This window comes from Natrix helvetica, assembly GCF_964273705.1.
Source record: "Natrix helvetica genome assembly, chromosome: 2".
Lineage (NCBI taxonomy): Eukaryota > Metazoa > Chordata > Lepidosauria > Squamata > Natricidae > Natrix > Natrix helvetica.
In genome coordinates this window covers 100,921,781-100,937,972 of record NC_138552.1, presented here as the reverse complement: position 1 = coordinate 100,937,972, position 16,192 = coordinate 100,921,781, and the positions used below count along the sequence as shown (strand labels likewise).

Below are 16,192 nucleotides of genomic sequence, written 5' to 3'. Positions count from 1 at the left end.
CACTTACCCACTGGGGCATCTTTCCTCCTTGAGGGTCATGATGATGAAACTGAAGCACCAAGACTGTTACTACTACAGATAAACCAACAATGACCATGATGCTTGCAAAATACTGAGCTGCAGATTTAAAAGGGAAACAAGAATAAACAGTTACTTATTGTTTTCGGATTCCCAGAGTAACTGACCACAAGTTTATTTTATAACTTTCAAGTCCTAAAAAAAATAATTTTAGTAATGCATAGTGCTACATTGCTAAAGAGTTACCACAAAATACATCTAGTTAAAGCATATTAAAGGGAAAAAATGAAACAAGTACATATTTCTAACTCTATTAAATTTAATTCCACACTTCCTGTTTTCATCATGTTCTTTGCTCTGATGACAAAGAGAAAAGAGGTAATGTTATTAGATCACATATCAGCAACTTTTCTTTTTTAGATGTTCAAGGCAATAATCCTTAGCAGCTGCAAATGCTATGTGTGGTGCAGCTAGAAATATTTTTATGGATGAGCAGGCAGTATGAGGGCAAAAACCTTTATTAAGTCAACAGAGTGGTTGCAAGATATTGTGGAAGGCTTCAGCTTAACTCCCCAACAGGCAAGATAATTAAACCTAGGAGCTTCAGCTTGAAGCCTGTGCTCAGAGAGCATCTAAAGTAAGCCAGCAATGTTTAAGAAAAATAATTACTTAATATTTAACATCTAATTCCATCTCATGTTGGAATCCTGAACAAATATTTGTGCCTTACTAGATGAGTATAGTATAGATATAATTATACCACTGATGTACTTCTTACTCGTTTATCAAGTTGCTAGGCTACCCAAATACAAAATGGCTCTCGGCAACTTCACACTATTCGTTTGTTTGTTTGTTTGTTTAATTTATGTAGCGCTTCCCCCCCTCCCCATTTCACATTTGTGACTGGGCAGCTCACACAGTTAAATAACAAAACAATAAACAATTAAAAATAAAAAGCAATGCAGAGCTAATTACAATTGCTATCAGTAAAACCAACTCACAGGCTCCATACCACCACTGGATCCCCAGGCACAATGACATTAATGGAAAACAACATGGTTTTAAAACAGCAAGCAAAATAGTCTCTTTATATTCTTCCCAGCCTACAAGGCCTAATTGCATCCAATAATTGTTTTATGTTCTTCCTCTGTGTTCCCCCAACAGATCACGAGGAAAGATTTGGTCTGCTCAGCCAACTAAAAGAAGCTTTAGATACATACTGTTCATGTTAATTAAATTAACATAAGTTAGCAGACGTGATCTTGGTATTATGACTCTCTTTAACCACACATTCACAACACAAGAGATTGAGCCTCTTGTGTTGCTCAAAAAGATGGATGTTTTATACAAGATAAAACAGCAGTAAAGAGTCAATCATACAAAGAAAGAAGATGGTACATCTTAAAAGAATGTCTGGAATCACTTGATCCCAAATCAAAGAATTTAGACATTTCTTTGGAGTGAAGGGCATGCAGAAAGATTACCCAGTATAAAGAAAGAAATATGAGAAACAAACTCAAAATAACGCCACCTTGATTTTGTTCATTGTAAGATGTACTGTATCCTACACTAATAAAGGGGCACTCCAGAAATTTCAGTGGTGTCTGTCTTGAAGGGCTGGAATCCGTTTTGAAAGCCTGTCCAAGTGTCTCTCTCTGTCCCATCTTATACTAAACAAAATCAAGGCAGGTCTTTCTCATGCTTGCTTCAGAGGATGCACATGGAACAGGTCAACTGCAAATGCTGAAGGAAAGAAGAAGGGATAATGAGAAGGAGGTGGAATGTGTGATGGAAGACCCCACCCACAAGAATTGAGAGGGAAGACTTGAAGAGTAGGCTGAATGGTGAAAAGACTGGACAATGGAGAAAGGGAGCTATGTTGGAAGGACAGTTCAGGAGATGAGTAATAGGGCAAAGTATAAAGAAACATGACCAAGAAGCTTCAGAACAAGGGTTATTTTTTCATTTTTCCCCCTTCTCTTTTTTAACTTAGAAAAGATCAGAAGAAAACCAAAAATAAAGCAAAGAGAAGGACTTAGCAAAGTCCTGGGATTAATTTTAGAAATGTAATGAAAAAGAGGGAGATGGAAACAGTAAAGAAATGCAATGAACACTCTGTAAGTAAATTTATATTAAGATGCAATTATGATGTAAGAGGAGAGGAAGATCTGTTTATATGGTTGTTGGGAGTTAACAATAACCTGATGATACAATCAATCACCCAATCATAATAGAAAGAAGACCGCTGTCTATTGGAAAGATAAACACACATCAATGACTTTGTCAAATCACTTTAGTTGGGAAAGGTGTGAGTGTGTGTGTGTATGTGTGTGTGCTCCTGTCTTTTTCTCACCCTCTGGATTGTCCTAGCAAACTTCCTTCTCAATACATTGACCAACTTGTTTCCTACTTCAGATTCCAAGAACTCATACAATACTGAGAAAGTAAACATACAAAACGGAGAATATTCTTAGGGTGAAGGTCTTTGCTATCAAAGAGAGGGAGTGAGTAGGCTGTCAAATCAAGCAGGAAATGGATCTGGAGAGGGGAGGGGAGAAAGAGAAAGGAAAGAGGCTTCACTCTTTTCTCACCTGCTGCTTCATCAGTCTGAAACATCTATCATGCAGAGCTAACAGCAACTCTGACTAGATAACAACGTGAGAAGAAAACTTTTATACTTAAAGCAAAGAATGTGTTCTCTTGAAACATTGCACATCATCGATATATCAGGGATGAAAGGACAGCCCCGGGGTCATTTTTTTTCCTGCTCAAGGTACAGTATTTCAGACTAGAGTCTCTTGCCATTGGCCAGAAGCTGAGGCCCAATTATCTGGAAGGCACTGAACAGCCAAAATGCAGCCTCTTCTGAGCTCCCTAGACGTGTCCATGTAATTTTTTTGACAGCCATATGAATGTTGTTTTTTACTGCCTTCATCCAGGAAGCTTTCTAGCTTTTCAATATAATCTATGGTGCTGGGATCTCCCTGAGGATGTCCCATCCAACCACTATCCTGGTCTAAGCCTGGTTAGCGTGGTGCTGCAACTGGATGGAGCCTGAAAATTAACAGCTTTTTGAGAGGGGCCTCTTGCTTACTGAATTTAACCCCGTTCTGCAATGGCTTTGCTCTTTCTTTTCTTCAATTTAAATTGTGTTTTATCCAATTCCATTTTAAATGGCTTTTATCAAATTTTAGTAATCATTTGTTTCTGGAACTCTGCACTTTGATATGGCCCAAGGGCTAATCAATAAATAAAGATCAATAAAGATCAATTTCCCAGCCTAATATATCGTTTTGGAGTTTCTTGTTGGTCTCTCATCCAAGTAATAACCCAGCATGACCCTGCTGGGGACCCTGTTTTGTGACTAACCAAATTTACTTAGGGACTCTTACGTGCTCCAGTTTTCTCAAATGAGAATAGCAATATATGAATGAACTGGAATTTCTTCTGTGTTCTATAGCTGCTTTCTAGTTTAGGTGAAACTTCTCTTTTGTTTCTTTGATGCCTAAAACAGTTGTAAGCAAGTGACAGGGCTATCAATTGAGCTACGACATTTTTCCAGCTACTTCTTATTGTTCGTCATCCATAATGTTGTATTTGATAGCAATTAATCAATACGGGATTCTGTTTCTTGGTATGTTGCTGAGTTCATTAATTGATTCATTTTGCTGAAGTCTCAACATTGTTGTTGTGAGCTTCCCTAGAGAAAGCTCAGGAAAGCTATCAAATAAATTCAGCTGCTGCCAGCACTATTTCTCCGTCAACCTGAAAGAGATTAATCTCTACTGGACACAACATTCTGCCTGTTATTGATCCAGAAACGATGCCTATTATTATTCAATGTGTGGGCAGCCAATGATGATGGTACTCCAGACTCATCTAGTAGATTGCAGCAAAACAAAGATCCTCAGTTTATAAAGCTTACAGGTGAATCAGACAGAGCTCTTGTGGCAAATGTTTTGGCCCAGAAAAAGGCTACAAAAACAAAACAAAAAAAGCACCCTAAGAGATTTTTTTTTAAAGTCAGAAATCCAGGAATACTTGACATGGCTTTATTCTATGAAACAGTTACCCTCTGGAAAATAGTGGCAGATGTTTCCTATAGTCTGTGCTGATAAAAGGTGTTGGAAGAAATTCCAAACATTTACATTTTATTCTATGCAATCAAATTTTGTGTCACTGATGTGTGAATACACTTTTCTCCTAGGAACTAATCAAGATGTGCCTATGTGTGTTGCCTATGTCTGAGTGTGTATATGTCTCCCTGATTAATCAGGGAGTGTGCATATTGTGTGTGTGTGTGTGTGTCTGTGTGTCTGCATGCTAACTCATCATACTGCATTTGTGTATGTATACAAAGAAGCAACAGGAAGGTCTAATGGTCTACTCTGGGCCACATGAGAGTCAGATGAGGATGGAGTGATTAGCAGTTATGCCAAGTTGCTGCCCAAGTAATTCTCTCATGAAGATACATTGGGCTTTTTTCCCCCTCTGCAGCCCATTGCCCGCTCCAAGGTATTTCCAAATTTTATTTTATTTTCACTGGCTTCTTCAGCTGCACAAAATGTAGTCCAAGCTTATTTTGTTACTTAAAAGTTAGACTGTTCACAGACAGAGTTTCATGCCTCTTTACATAATCACTTTCCAACAATCCAATGGATTAGAAAGGGGATTGTTCATGTAGTCATTGGAAAACCAGTCTAAGTATCATTTGCAAACTATACGCTAAGCATCTGCTGGGGAACTTATGGCACTGGCTAAAACTCTTAAAATCCTGACAGAACAACAAAAAACAACCTTAAGTTTATCAGGTCTTAATGGCACAGCATTTGACAAGAGAAATATGCACAGTCACCCAAGTTTTCCCTGTACACTAGCTTCATAAATTTTAAGACCACACTGGATATTTCCTCCAGAAACAAACTCTAAATCAGAGGTGTCCAACCTTGGCAACTTTTAAGACTGATGGAAATGGCTGGCTGGGGAATTCTGGAAGTTGAAGTCCACAGATCTTAAAGTTGCCAAGGTTGTACATCCCTGCTGTAAATCATGTTTGAGGTGGGTTTTTCCCCCTAACCTATAACTACTTTTGTTCCTCCACCAGTTTTATTCCATACATATCATACATTAGGGTTGGATAAGGTCTGCTATCAACATTCTCTCTTTATATTAATAGTTAAGTAGACCATTTCAACAGTTCAGACTTCCGGAAATATTATTTTATTTTAAGGCTACTATTCCAAATTCTCAGAAACCATTTATTTTGGATTGGTCAGTAATCCTAATAAAGGGTTTAATCGATTGACCTAGTTTTGGGTAATCTTGCCTTTCATACATTTGTGCATACTACAGCGTAGTATAAAAGAGTATTAAGAGTCAATCCATACAGCCATCCATAGACTCCAACAATTTGGCAAGAATGATGAAACATATGTCCAGCTCTGTTCCTGACATGCTTGTAACATCATGATGCAGATATAAAAAGGGGTGGAGTTTGAATTGTTAAGTCACAACACTTGTTTTATCATCCATCACTTTTGGATGCTTACGCTCGACCATTTAGCCCAATGCCCCCCCCCTTTGCCCCCAAGCAATAAATTAGCAGATGAAGCGAAATGGATTATGAACAATTGTTTTCTATTAGCATTCAGTGGTTAACAGTACAGCACCCCTGGTAAAGGAGCCTAATATTCTTGCCATTCATTCTCCATAAGGGGTGCTGCAGTGAGTTCCCATCTTGCCCCAGCTCCTACCAATCTAGCAGTTTGAGAACATGTAAACGCGAGTAGTTAAATAGGTACCACTTTGGAGGGAAGGTAACAGTGAACTGTGACATCATGCTGGCCACCTGACCACGGAAATGTCTTCAGGCAGCATTGGCTCAATGGCCTTGAAATGGAGGGGAGCAGTGCCCCCCAATAGTTGGCAATGACTAATGGAACAAAATCTGCAGGGGCTCCTTTACCTTACTTTTTCCATAACTTTGTCTAAAGCATGCTGTACTATTACTCAACTTCATTTGTTCTCACATTAAAGCTTTTCATGTTCTTTGTGAAAGTTGTTTTTTGCTGGGTGATTAACTTAAGTACAATCAACTTTAATTAGAAGATGCAGGTTTCTGACATTAGGCAATCTTCATATCATGTGTCTTTTGTCAGAATTCAACCTTGCTTACATGGGCTTTACTTTTACTTTACTTTATTTCATATTTCTAGACCGCCCCCTCTCCCAAAAGGGACTCGGGGCGGTGGGCTTTCTGACCACTAGGAAAAATAGATATTGAGGCAGTTTGGCTGAAAGACTGTGCACTTTTATCTCCTGTCCTTGTCTAAGGCACTTACTTTGCATATTGTTGTATGATATACACTATTCATTAGGAGATGGGGGATGATTTTATCACTTCTATCCTTTCTTTCCTTTAAGAGTCGTAGTGGCGCAGTGGTTAGAATGCAGTACTGCAGGCTACTTCTGCTGACGGCCGACGACTGCAATTTGGCAGTTCAAATCTCATCAGGCTCAAGGTTGACTTAGCCTTCCATCCTTCTGAGGTGGGTAAAATGAGGACCCAGATTGTTGCGGGCAATAGGCTGATTGGAAACTGCTTAGAGAGGGCTGGAAAGCACTGTGAAACAGTTTATAATTCTAAGTGATATTGCTATTCTCAGTTCAACTCTCTCTCTTATCTCTGTGCAGTTCACATTCTCAACTGACTTGCTCTCCCTCTGTAATGCACATCATGGGCTCTTAGCTATAAACACCCTTAAATCAGTGAGGCTTTCCTATCACCATGTTCTATTCCTAAATAAAGCTTATTTTTATTTCACTCAAGCCCCAGAATTGAGAAGTCTTTCTCAGAAAAATTACAGCTTTAGCGTTTCTCCTTCCACACATTCTTTCTGCTGGGCAAGGTTATTGGCCAACATCTTTGACTTTTATTTACCACTTTCCCCAAATCCAGTCCCTTTTTTCCCTAAATTATCACCCTCAACTTTTTTATTCTCTTTTTATCAGAGAATGTGATGCTCCCTTCAACTGATCTTTGGAAAGGTGCAACCAGAATTGTGTATCATATTCCAATAGGTCCTGTAGTTTTGCTGCTTTAAAGACTGGCAATTATGGATCGCTCGCTTGCTTGATTCATTCATTCTTCTACTAACTATGTTTTTATGCTGCAAAGCTCTGACATTATTCTAGATAAGAATCCCAGACTTTTTTCCCAAATAATTTCTAATTAAAAATAAACACATCCTAAATCTAACTTCTGACTTAAAATATCCTCTTGAGTTTAAATTGGAGTACAGTGGAGGCCTTCACTTGTAAGTCTGTGATACAGGTCTATCCAAGAAGCAAGTGGTGCAAATTGCTACACAGGCCTGGTGTCCAATATGCATTCTGATATGGAAACTGAGCTCCTTTAATGAATGACTTCTTCTCGTCGTGTGATTGAAGGCAAACTAGCATTCCATCTTCAGGTACGTAAATCACCATCTTCCAAAGACACTCAGCCCCTCCCAATCTGCATTTTCTCAAAGAAAAATAAATGGCTAGCTCAGCCGTACAACACAAAGGAATGCTGATTCAGATAAGTAGAGACACTGGCAAGCAAGGACATTTGATATAACACTCACCAAAGGAAACATCTCAACCAGAGGCATTCTGGAAGCTCTTTGTTTAACTCAAGAAATCCATTCTATTCACCTCATTGCCTTGCTGTCCTGACCTCATTGACACATATCTGCCATAATGCAATCAAATCATTCGCTATATTGATTAAATGTACATTGTAAATGTAAATGCATAATGTAATTTATATGTGTCCATGTCATAGACCTCAGAGGCTGAAATAAACTAATTTGGACTTCAATCAAATCAAAGTTATATTATGGCCATAGATCAGCATAAAGGGATGGGATACTATCATTAAAAAAGGCATAAAGTTTATGTGTGCAATTATATATTACAGATATATGTATAGCCAGAAAAAGGTTTTAAAAAAAGAATTATAAAAAGATATATAAGATATATAAGTTTAAAAAACTAAAAAGTTATATAACAGTAGCAATCTAAAACAAAAGGTAAGATATTTAGATGGGTATAGGGAAGTAAAAAGGTAGTATGTGGAACCTATATCTATCAAGTTACAAAGCAGCTTAATATGGCAAACTAGGCACTTATTAGACCTAATTTACTAGTTAACCCTGGGAAGATTGTATACTGTAGCAGAGTGGGAACCTGAAAACAACAGGGTGGTATAAATTTTTTCCTGTACACCCTGGATATTTCTGTAGTAATGGTAAGGTAAAACCAGTGCAAATGTCTCTGTAGTAGAGGCACCAGAGAAACACACCCTGTGTTGTTTCTGTCTGTGCAGAATCTCAGGGACTTGGTCTCTCCAAGTAGGGATTTCCCTGTTCCAGCCATCAAATATAGTTAAGCCGAGGTCATGACATCATGCCAGAGTAAAGACCTTTCTTTGTTGAAATACTTTGAGTACTTAGGAATAAATAAAATTAAATGCTTCTTTGAAGTCTGTGGAATCAACATAGACAATGGTTATGTTGCAGGAAGAATTCAAGATGGTGTACAAGACACTGATCAGTGGTGGATCAGGCTCTCCTTAAGTCAATGTATTCCTCTGCTATGGAACAGTGCACTGATCTCCAATACAAAAGAGCTCCTAAACTTTCTATCCCAGATTTCAAACTACAATATTATTTCAAGAGAGGCTCCAGTACAAGCCTTATATTTACAGCTTAATATCATATACCTGCACTGCAGAGTAATTATTATGACGGCTGTAACCATTCTATGTTACTCTACTCAGGAAACTTCTGCTACTTTCATGACTAGATTACAAAATTCAATCATCCAGCCATAATTATCCCCATCTATACACATGATTTCGCTTGTAGCCTGGCTTTACTGTTGTACGCGCAACAGCTAGAATCAACATTTAATAGCTCTTGTAAAGAACAACCCAATTTGATAGTTCTACTGACATCAACCAATCATACAGTGGAGGAAAGAGATGTTTGCATCCTGGAAACAACGTAAGAAGGGGAGAGCAGTTTTGAAAAGGCAACCATGAAATGTAACATATACATTGTGACCTTCTGAATTAAAACCAATTTTCCCAACTCACTGGTATGGCTAGAATGTCTGTGGCTTCCTTTCTAATTTCATGTCACGCCTTGCCAGTTTTTAGTAGCCTATTTCTACGTGTTGCAGCTTCCTGCCTTCATCCGTTAGGATCATCATCTTTCTCACCTCCTCTTTCTACCTAAGTATTTCGGTTTAAGCTGGAAGTGTTTTTCAATAGTGCATCTCCTTGCTCTGTTTTAGACCCTGCAGCCACAACCAGAAAGTGTAGGAAACCGTATCACAGAAATATGCCAGCCAAAGCACTGGGCTTCTATGTATTTTGATGAAAGCAGTAACCTGCTCACATCTTAACATTTCACACACATGCACACACACACACACCCAAAGTGAACTAGGGACTTGATGGCCAGCTCTTGATTTACAAGTTAGGTTCTCAATCTGTCTGCCCATAAAATAGTGCCTGTCTCACTATCTCTTTTCATAGTTTAAAATGAAACAACTGCAAGGGTGATTATAGCCTTCATAAATCTATCCTTGCGTTTTCTCTTTCACCCAGAGAAATATGCACATGGGCATAGGTTACTCACTCTTTGGACAGGCATATGCATTGTCGTAGAGATGAAGGAGGAACAAATGCAATGAAGTTTAAAAGGAAAGCAAACAAGATTATTAATTAGCCTCAACATATGTCATAGTAGCTCCTCCGGGAGTCTGCTGTCACAGGCTTTTGTACAAAGTGACAGATTATAATTTTTGGCCCTCGGGGGAAATTTACTAGCCTTTCCAGGAGAATCAAACAGAAGAGCCAAAATTCAGTCTGGTGAGGCTTTTTCAGACTAACACATTTTATTGAAGTACAGTTTGCTTCCTGCGATGGATGGAAGAGCTAAACTGAGGTAGGACTTAACATGGGGTAAAATAAAAAGGGAAAGGGGAAAGGAAGACAGGTGGTCACGCAGAGGAAGATGAGACAGATGAGACAGCTATAAGTATTTTAAAGCAACTACCTCTTTCTTTTACCCTATCGCCACCTTGTTTTTCTCTTGATTCTTTAATGTGCTTGCTAGAAGTATATTTAGGTACATGCACGTATAGTCTTTCTGTTTGTGTGAGAATAGCTATTCTATTTGTGGGGCTGCCACAGAGAGGAGGGGGTCGAGCTATATTCCAAAGCACCTGAAGGCCAGACCACGAATAATGGATGGAAACTGAGAAAGGAGAGAAATAAGGAGGAATTTTCTGACAGTGAGAACAATCAGCCAATGGAACAGCTTGCCTTCGGAAGTTATGGGAGCTTCATCACTGGAAGCTTTCAAGAAGGGACTGGACTGCCATTTGTCAGAAATGGTGTAGGAACTCCTGCTTGTGCAGGGGGGTTAGGCTAGAAGACCTACAAGGTCCCTTCCAACTCTGTTAATCTGTTAAAACTAATATGTAGATGGGTATCAATTAATTTTACAAACAGAGACCTTTTTAAATACATAATATATTTTAATTAATAATTCAACCAACATTGATTCTATCTCCTGGTTGTACTGCGCTCTATCCTTCCATTTATTTTTTTTGAGGAATCCAAGTTTCACAAGAACGGTACTTTTCAGTTTAAACATGTAAACATGTAACCTTCACCAAAAGAGATAATCGAAAGTTGCAGAAGACTGTCAAGAAAGAGGATGAGAAGACCTTTAGTTTTCAAATCTTGCTTGGCAATCAGAAAGAAAATAGACAAAGCGTCTGAATGCAAATACTCTAGGGATTAAAACAACTAATAGAAAGAGATGTAATAGAAGAGTGAAGAGGGAATTCTTTCTTTTGGCCAAGTAACCTATGCGGGTCATTTTAGGGCAATGTTTTCATTAAGACAACTGACAGGCTACAAGAAGACAGAAACCTTTAAAATATTCTAGTTTCTTTGTCTTGCAAGACATTATACAAGCTATGTAGTATAGGGAAAGTAGTTTGGAAGATATTGTCAAACAAATTAGCTAGTGGATATGCATATGTCATTTAGAATTTAGAATTGAAAGCTCATGTAAAGTATCACTTTCAGGATGATGGTTCAGAAATGGTTCAGAAATGTGATGAATGAATGAATGAATGAATGAATGAAGGAAGGAAGGAAGGAAGGAAGGAAGGAAGGAAGGAAGTAAATCCCATCACTGGGAGGGGGAAATGGCTGGTCGGAAGCGATTATTTACATCTTCAGCACAAATATTGAGTGGCTACCTCATATGCATTAGAGAAGCAACCATGTCGTCGTCATAGTAGTAGTAGTAGTAGTAATTGTAATTGTAAGCAAGAAGCATATGTGCAGCTCAAGGCAGTCTGAACTCTCTTCAGGGATACAGTTGAAAGAAATAGAACCTTCAGGGCACATTTTGAGCTATTCAGACCATTTATCCATTGAGTAACATGTGTACTTTCTAGAGGAATTTGTTTTGCTGCTGTAATAAAGGGAGAGTGATTTTAAATTGTTGTGAAGAAGTCTGGATGATCATAGTTTACACAGAATGTGGGGAAGAGAAATGGCCACCAGCCCGCAGAAAGGAAGTTCTAGTCCTTCCATAGACACGAAGCTAACTGGGATGACCCCAGGTTAATCCTTTCTGCTCAGCCCTAGGAAAGTGGAAATCATAAATCCCTTCTGAAAAATTTTGCCAAGAAAGCTGCAGGGACTTGACAGGCAAACTATGAGAATCACATACAATTGAACAGGAAAAAAAGGGTATTTGCAGACCCTTAATAGTTGCAGGATAGAATTTTTTGGTAAGATAGAATTTGAATGAACATAGGAAGGAACTTATCCCAAAGTTGCTTTTTTTCCAAAAGCTGAAGAAGCTTTTTGGATGAGAAGCGGAAAGTCTTCAAAGAAAAACCAGGAAGTCCAGTTGCCTCTTGAAAAAGCACCTTTGGGACAACCATGACCTGGGTGACTGAGAATCTCCATAAACATTTAGCTACAGAAGAAATTTAGAACCAAAATTAAGGAACCCCAAATTATGTTTTCATTCGTAAACAATTTTCCTTTTTTATCCTATACCTTAAAACATACTTTTATGAATCCTTCTATATATTTCAAGACATATCAACATTTCATTATCCTATCCTAAAATGTGTCGCTTTGCAGGGATTTTTTTTTTTTAAAAACCTAATACATAGTGAGGTTTTTTTAAAAGTATATTCACTTGTGCAAGAACACTGAATAGGCAGCTAACTCAAGAACAGAACATTTGCGATTCTCCTGGCATTGCTGAACTACACTTTCCCATGCAGCCTAGGCAAAGCTGAGGTTGCTAGGAATTGTAGGTCAGTCATAGCTGAATCCCATGTTCCTAAGCTCCCTGAACACAATATTTTTGCTTCAAATAATAATAATAATAATAAGTTTGAATTTATTAGCCGCTCCCTTTCCAAGTAGGACTCGGGGCGGCGTACAATGGAGCATATAAAACATAGAGGATATATAAAAAGCACATAGACATACATACAAAACACACATACACATACACGGACACGGACACGGAGGAGGTAACAAATTACATCATATAGACAGTTAAAAATCAACATTAAAATACCCCAATTGTAAGAACCCAATATGCAATTAAAAATTTAACGTTTAAAAGACATTTAAAAAACAGTTAGGAGGAATAAGAGAAATTACGATTGAGCCAGGCCAGATAATTGAAAGAGGTGGGTCTTCAGCTGTACACGGAAGGAGCGGAGATCGGAAGTAATCCTGATGTCACGGGGGAGGTCATTCCACAGGGCTGGGCCCATCACAGAGAAGGCTCTGCTCCTGGGTGTCGCCCCCCGGCACTGTTTGGCGGACGGCACCCGGAGAAGTCCCTCTCTGTGTGAGCGAATTGGTCGTAGGGATGTGTGGGGCAGGATGCGATCCTGCATGTAACTAGGCCCTGTGCCATGAAGCGCTTTAAAGATCATAATCAAAACCTTGAAACGCACTCGGTAGACCACAGGAAGCCAGTGCAGCTCGCGCAGGAGAGGTGTTACAGGGGAGTATCTAGTCCTCCCCATAATCACCCGCGCGGCCGCATTCTGGACCAACTGTAGTCTCCGAGTGCATCTCAAGGGAAGCCCCATGTAGAGAGCATTGCAGTAATCCAGGCGAGACGTCACTAGCGCATGGGTGACTGTGCGTAGGGCATCCCGGTCCAATAAGGGGCGCAATTGGCGCATCAGGCGGACCTGATGGAACGCCCCCCTTGCCACGGCTGTTACATGGTCATCCATGGACAGCCGGGCATCTAGGAGGACGCCCAAATTGCGCACTTGTTCCATGGGGGCTAGTTGGACGCCCCCAATGGCCAGAGATGGAAGCACCTCGTTGAACCGGGAGGCCGGAAGCCACAGCCACTCCGTCTTGGAAGGGTTGAGTTTTAGTCGGTTGCCATCCATCCAGACCCGTACGGCCTCCAGACACCGGGACATCATTTCGACGGCCTCATTGGGGTGGTTCGGGGTGGAAATGTATAGCTGAGTATCATCAGCATACAGATGATATCCCACCCCAAAACCACGGATGATCTCGCCCAGCGGTTTCATATATGTGTTGAACAGGAGAGGCGAGAGGCGTTTCTTAGGTTCAATTTTAAAGAAGTTTCTTAGGTTCAATTTTAAAAGAACATATGAACACATCCTTTTCTTTGATTTAATATTATCAGGAAGTGAAGTTCTCAGGAAAAATGTGAAAGTCCTAGATAAGTAGGAATAGGAAAACATGCTGTGGTAAACCCATCATCATCATCATCATTCTATCTTATCTATCTCTATCTACTATCTATCTATCTATCTATCTATCTATCTATCTATCTATCTATCTATCTATCTATCTATCCCTTGTCTAGCCACTGCAGGATAAAGTCCTCTTCTGAAAACACTAAGTAAATGCTGACTATTTTGTTGCTTCTCCTGTCCTGTCCAGTCTGGATGACTGCCAGTGGAGACAAGCAAAATGTTGCTACAATATCATCAAAAAATAAGGAACAAAAATTGCACATTACAGGAAAGAATAATTCATTTTTGAATTGGCTTCTCTGTGCAGGCATCCTCTGTATTTTACAGGTGAGTAGAGGAAAGTACTGGACCTTAAATAAAAAAGCACTGGTTTCATCTAATTGAAATAATACATGTCCCCTGTTTTCTCTTCCTTCTTCTTTCTTATTCTTGTTTATCAAATTTTCAATCAGCAAAGGTAGCATCATACAAAGCACTGTGTGTGCTAATGAAGCTTACAGAGTCATGCAAATATCTCAGAAGGTTCTATGGAGGTTGCCATGCCTTTGTAACTTCATCAATAGTGCCATTTCTACTTGGCTGGTAAAGAGTGGAGAAAAGAGAGGGGAGAGAGAGGGAGAGAGAGGGGGGGAGGGAGAGAGAGAGAGCAAAATCCATCTGATTTCTATGGCTTAAAAATCAAGAGAAAAAATATAGCTGCTTGGGGCTGTATGATTTCATGCTATGGCCTTTTTATAGGAAAGGCAAATGTAATAAATATGCATGTTTTCTAAAATATACATCCAAAGCAGCAGCACTTCTTTCTACTCCCACCAAGGAGGTAAAGCTGTACCAGTATAGATATCAGGCAAGAATACAAATATAAAACAGTCTCCAGATAGACTAAAAGGGGCAAACTTGTTATTTAGCCTGAAGACTCAGTTAGGATGACACAGAAAATCAAGACACTGGGAAAAAAAAGTATTATCTTCCCAGCTTAACACTTTTCTTGGAAAAAAGAATCAAAGAGGCAAAGAAAATGGAAGAGACAGAAGTTTCAGTGGCCACAAAACAAGTATGAGAGCAAAGACCATAAATATAGCAAGAAACAGATCAGCCGTGCTCTGCCTCTAGCCAGGACCATTCATGGCACATCTTTTGTCTTGCTGAAAATATGTCTAGCTCTAGAACTCAGCACAGCTCATGAGTACAAAAGGTCCCTATGGGAATGAAGGAGACCACAGTGTGAGAAATGATCTCGAATGGCTACTCTGAAACTGAGGGAAGTTCATCCTCAATCCCCTATGACCACCATGAAAGGCACGGGAGAAAATATGTAAAACAAACATTCTATGATACTAATAGATCTACTGTACAAGAATAAATGTGCCACAGCACTCATTGCATGTGCGTATTTTTACAAAGATAAGAAACACACATTCCCTGTTACGTACATGATGGGCATTTTCTTACAAATGTGGAATCTGTACCATCACCTCTACATTAAACGTGGGGGAAAAGAAGTTGGACTGAGCTGAAACTATTTGTGATGCTTTGACATTTCAGGCAGAGTTGGAAAAACGTCACTGTGTTCATAGATTGCCTGATCATATTGCCCACACAACTCACGTATTGATTTCCATCCAATTTCTCCTAGCCTGCCTTGCGTGTGAAGTATTTCTAGTTTCACTAGTAAAGGGGAGGACAAAGTTTATATGAAGCTGTCCTAAGTTCTGTCCAGACAGCCAGTCTTTCTGTTTTCCAACTCTCCTTTTTTGCAGTTTAAAACATAAAAAGGATTGATCTGAACAAGAATCTCAAAATGCTTTATGTGCAATGACATGGTTTACTAGTGATGATAGAGAATGAGCGGTCAAGCAGGGGGTGGCCGATAGTTGATCACAAAGAACTGTCAGACACCCAATGTTCAGCTGATGTGTGCACATTTTCGCAGAGTGCTTATAGAAGCCTAATAAGCACCAATGGGGAGACACAGTCATTGCAAGAGTGGCCATTACTGTTTGGGACATTGGAGGACGTGGGATATCATTTAAGTCAGACACAGCTTCATACAATCAAGGGGGCAGGAAGGATTATTTCAGTCTGTAATCTGGGTTTATATATTTCTCTGGAAAAACCCTTTGAGCAAAATCCCTGGTTAGTCCATTTAACTGGTCATCTACAGGTAGTACTTCACATACAGCCATTTCCTTAACAACCGTTTGAAGTTACAAAGCCACTGATAAAACTGACTTACAACCCAGTCCTTGCACTTACAACTGTCCCAGCGTCCCTGTGAACATGGGATCAAACTGGGCAAGAGGGACAGTTTTATGAT

The 16,192-nt window shown here is 39.4% G+C and overlaps 1 protein-coding gene across 1 annotated transcript in view; it reads right to left on the bottom strand.

Annotated features, from left to right (window-relative positions):
* Nucleotides 1-16,192, bottom strand: part of LOC309387608 (neuronal acetylcholine receptor subunit alpha-7-like) — a gene marked incomplete at its 3' end in the record, with an annotated part of 113,522 nt that overhangs the window by 2,976 nt on the left and 94,354 nt on the right. The window contains exon 9 of the mRNA XM_081944224.1: nucleotides 8-117. Coding sequence (XP_081800350.1) covers nucleotides 8-117 — 110 coding nt within the window. The remainder of the gene's footprint in view (nucleotides 1-7; nucleotides 118-16,192) is intronic.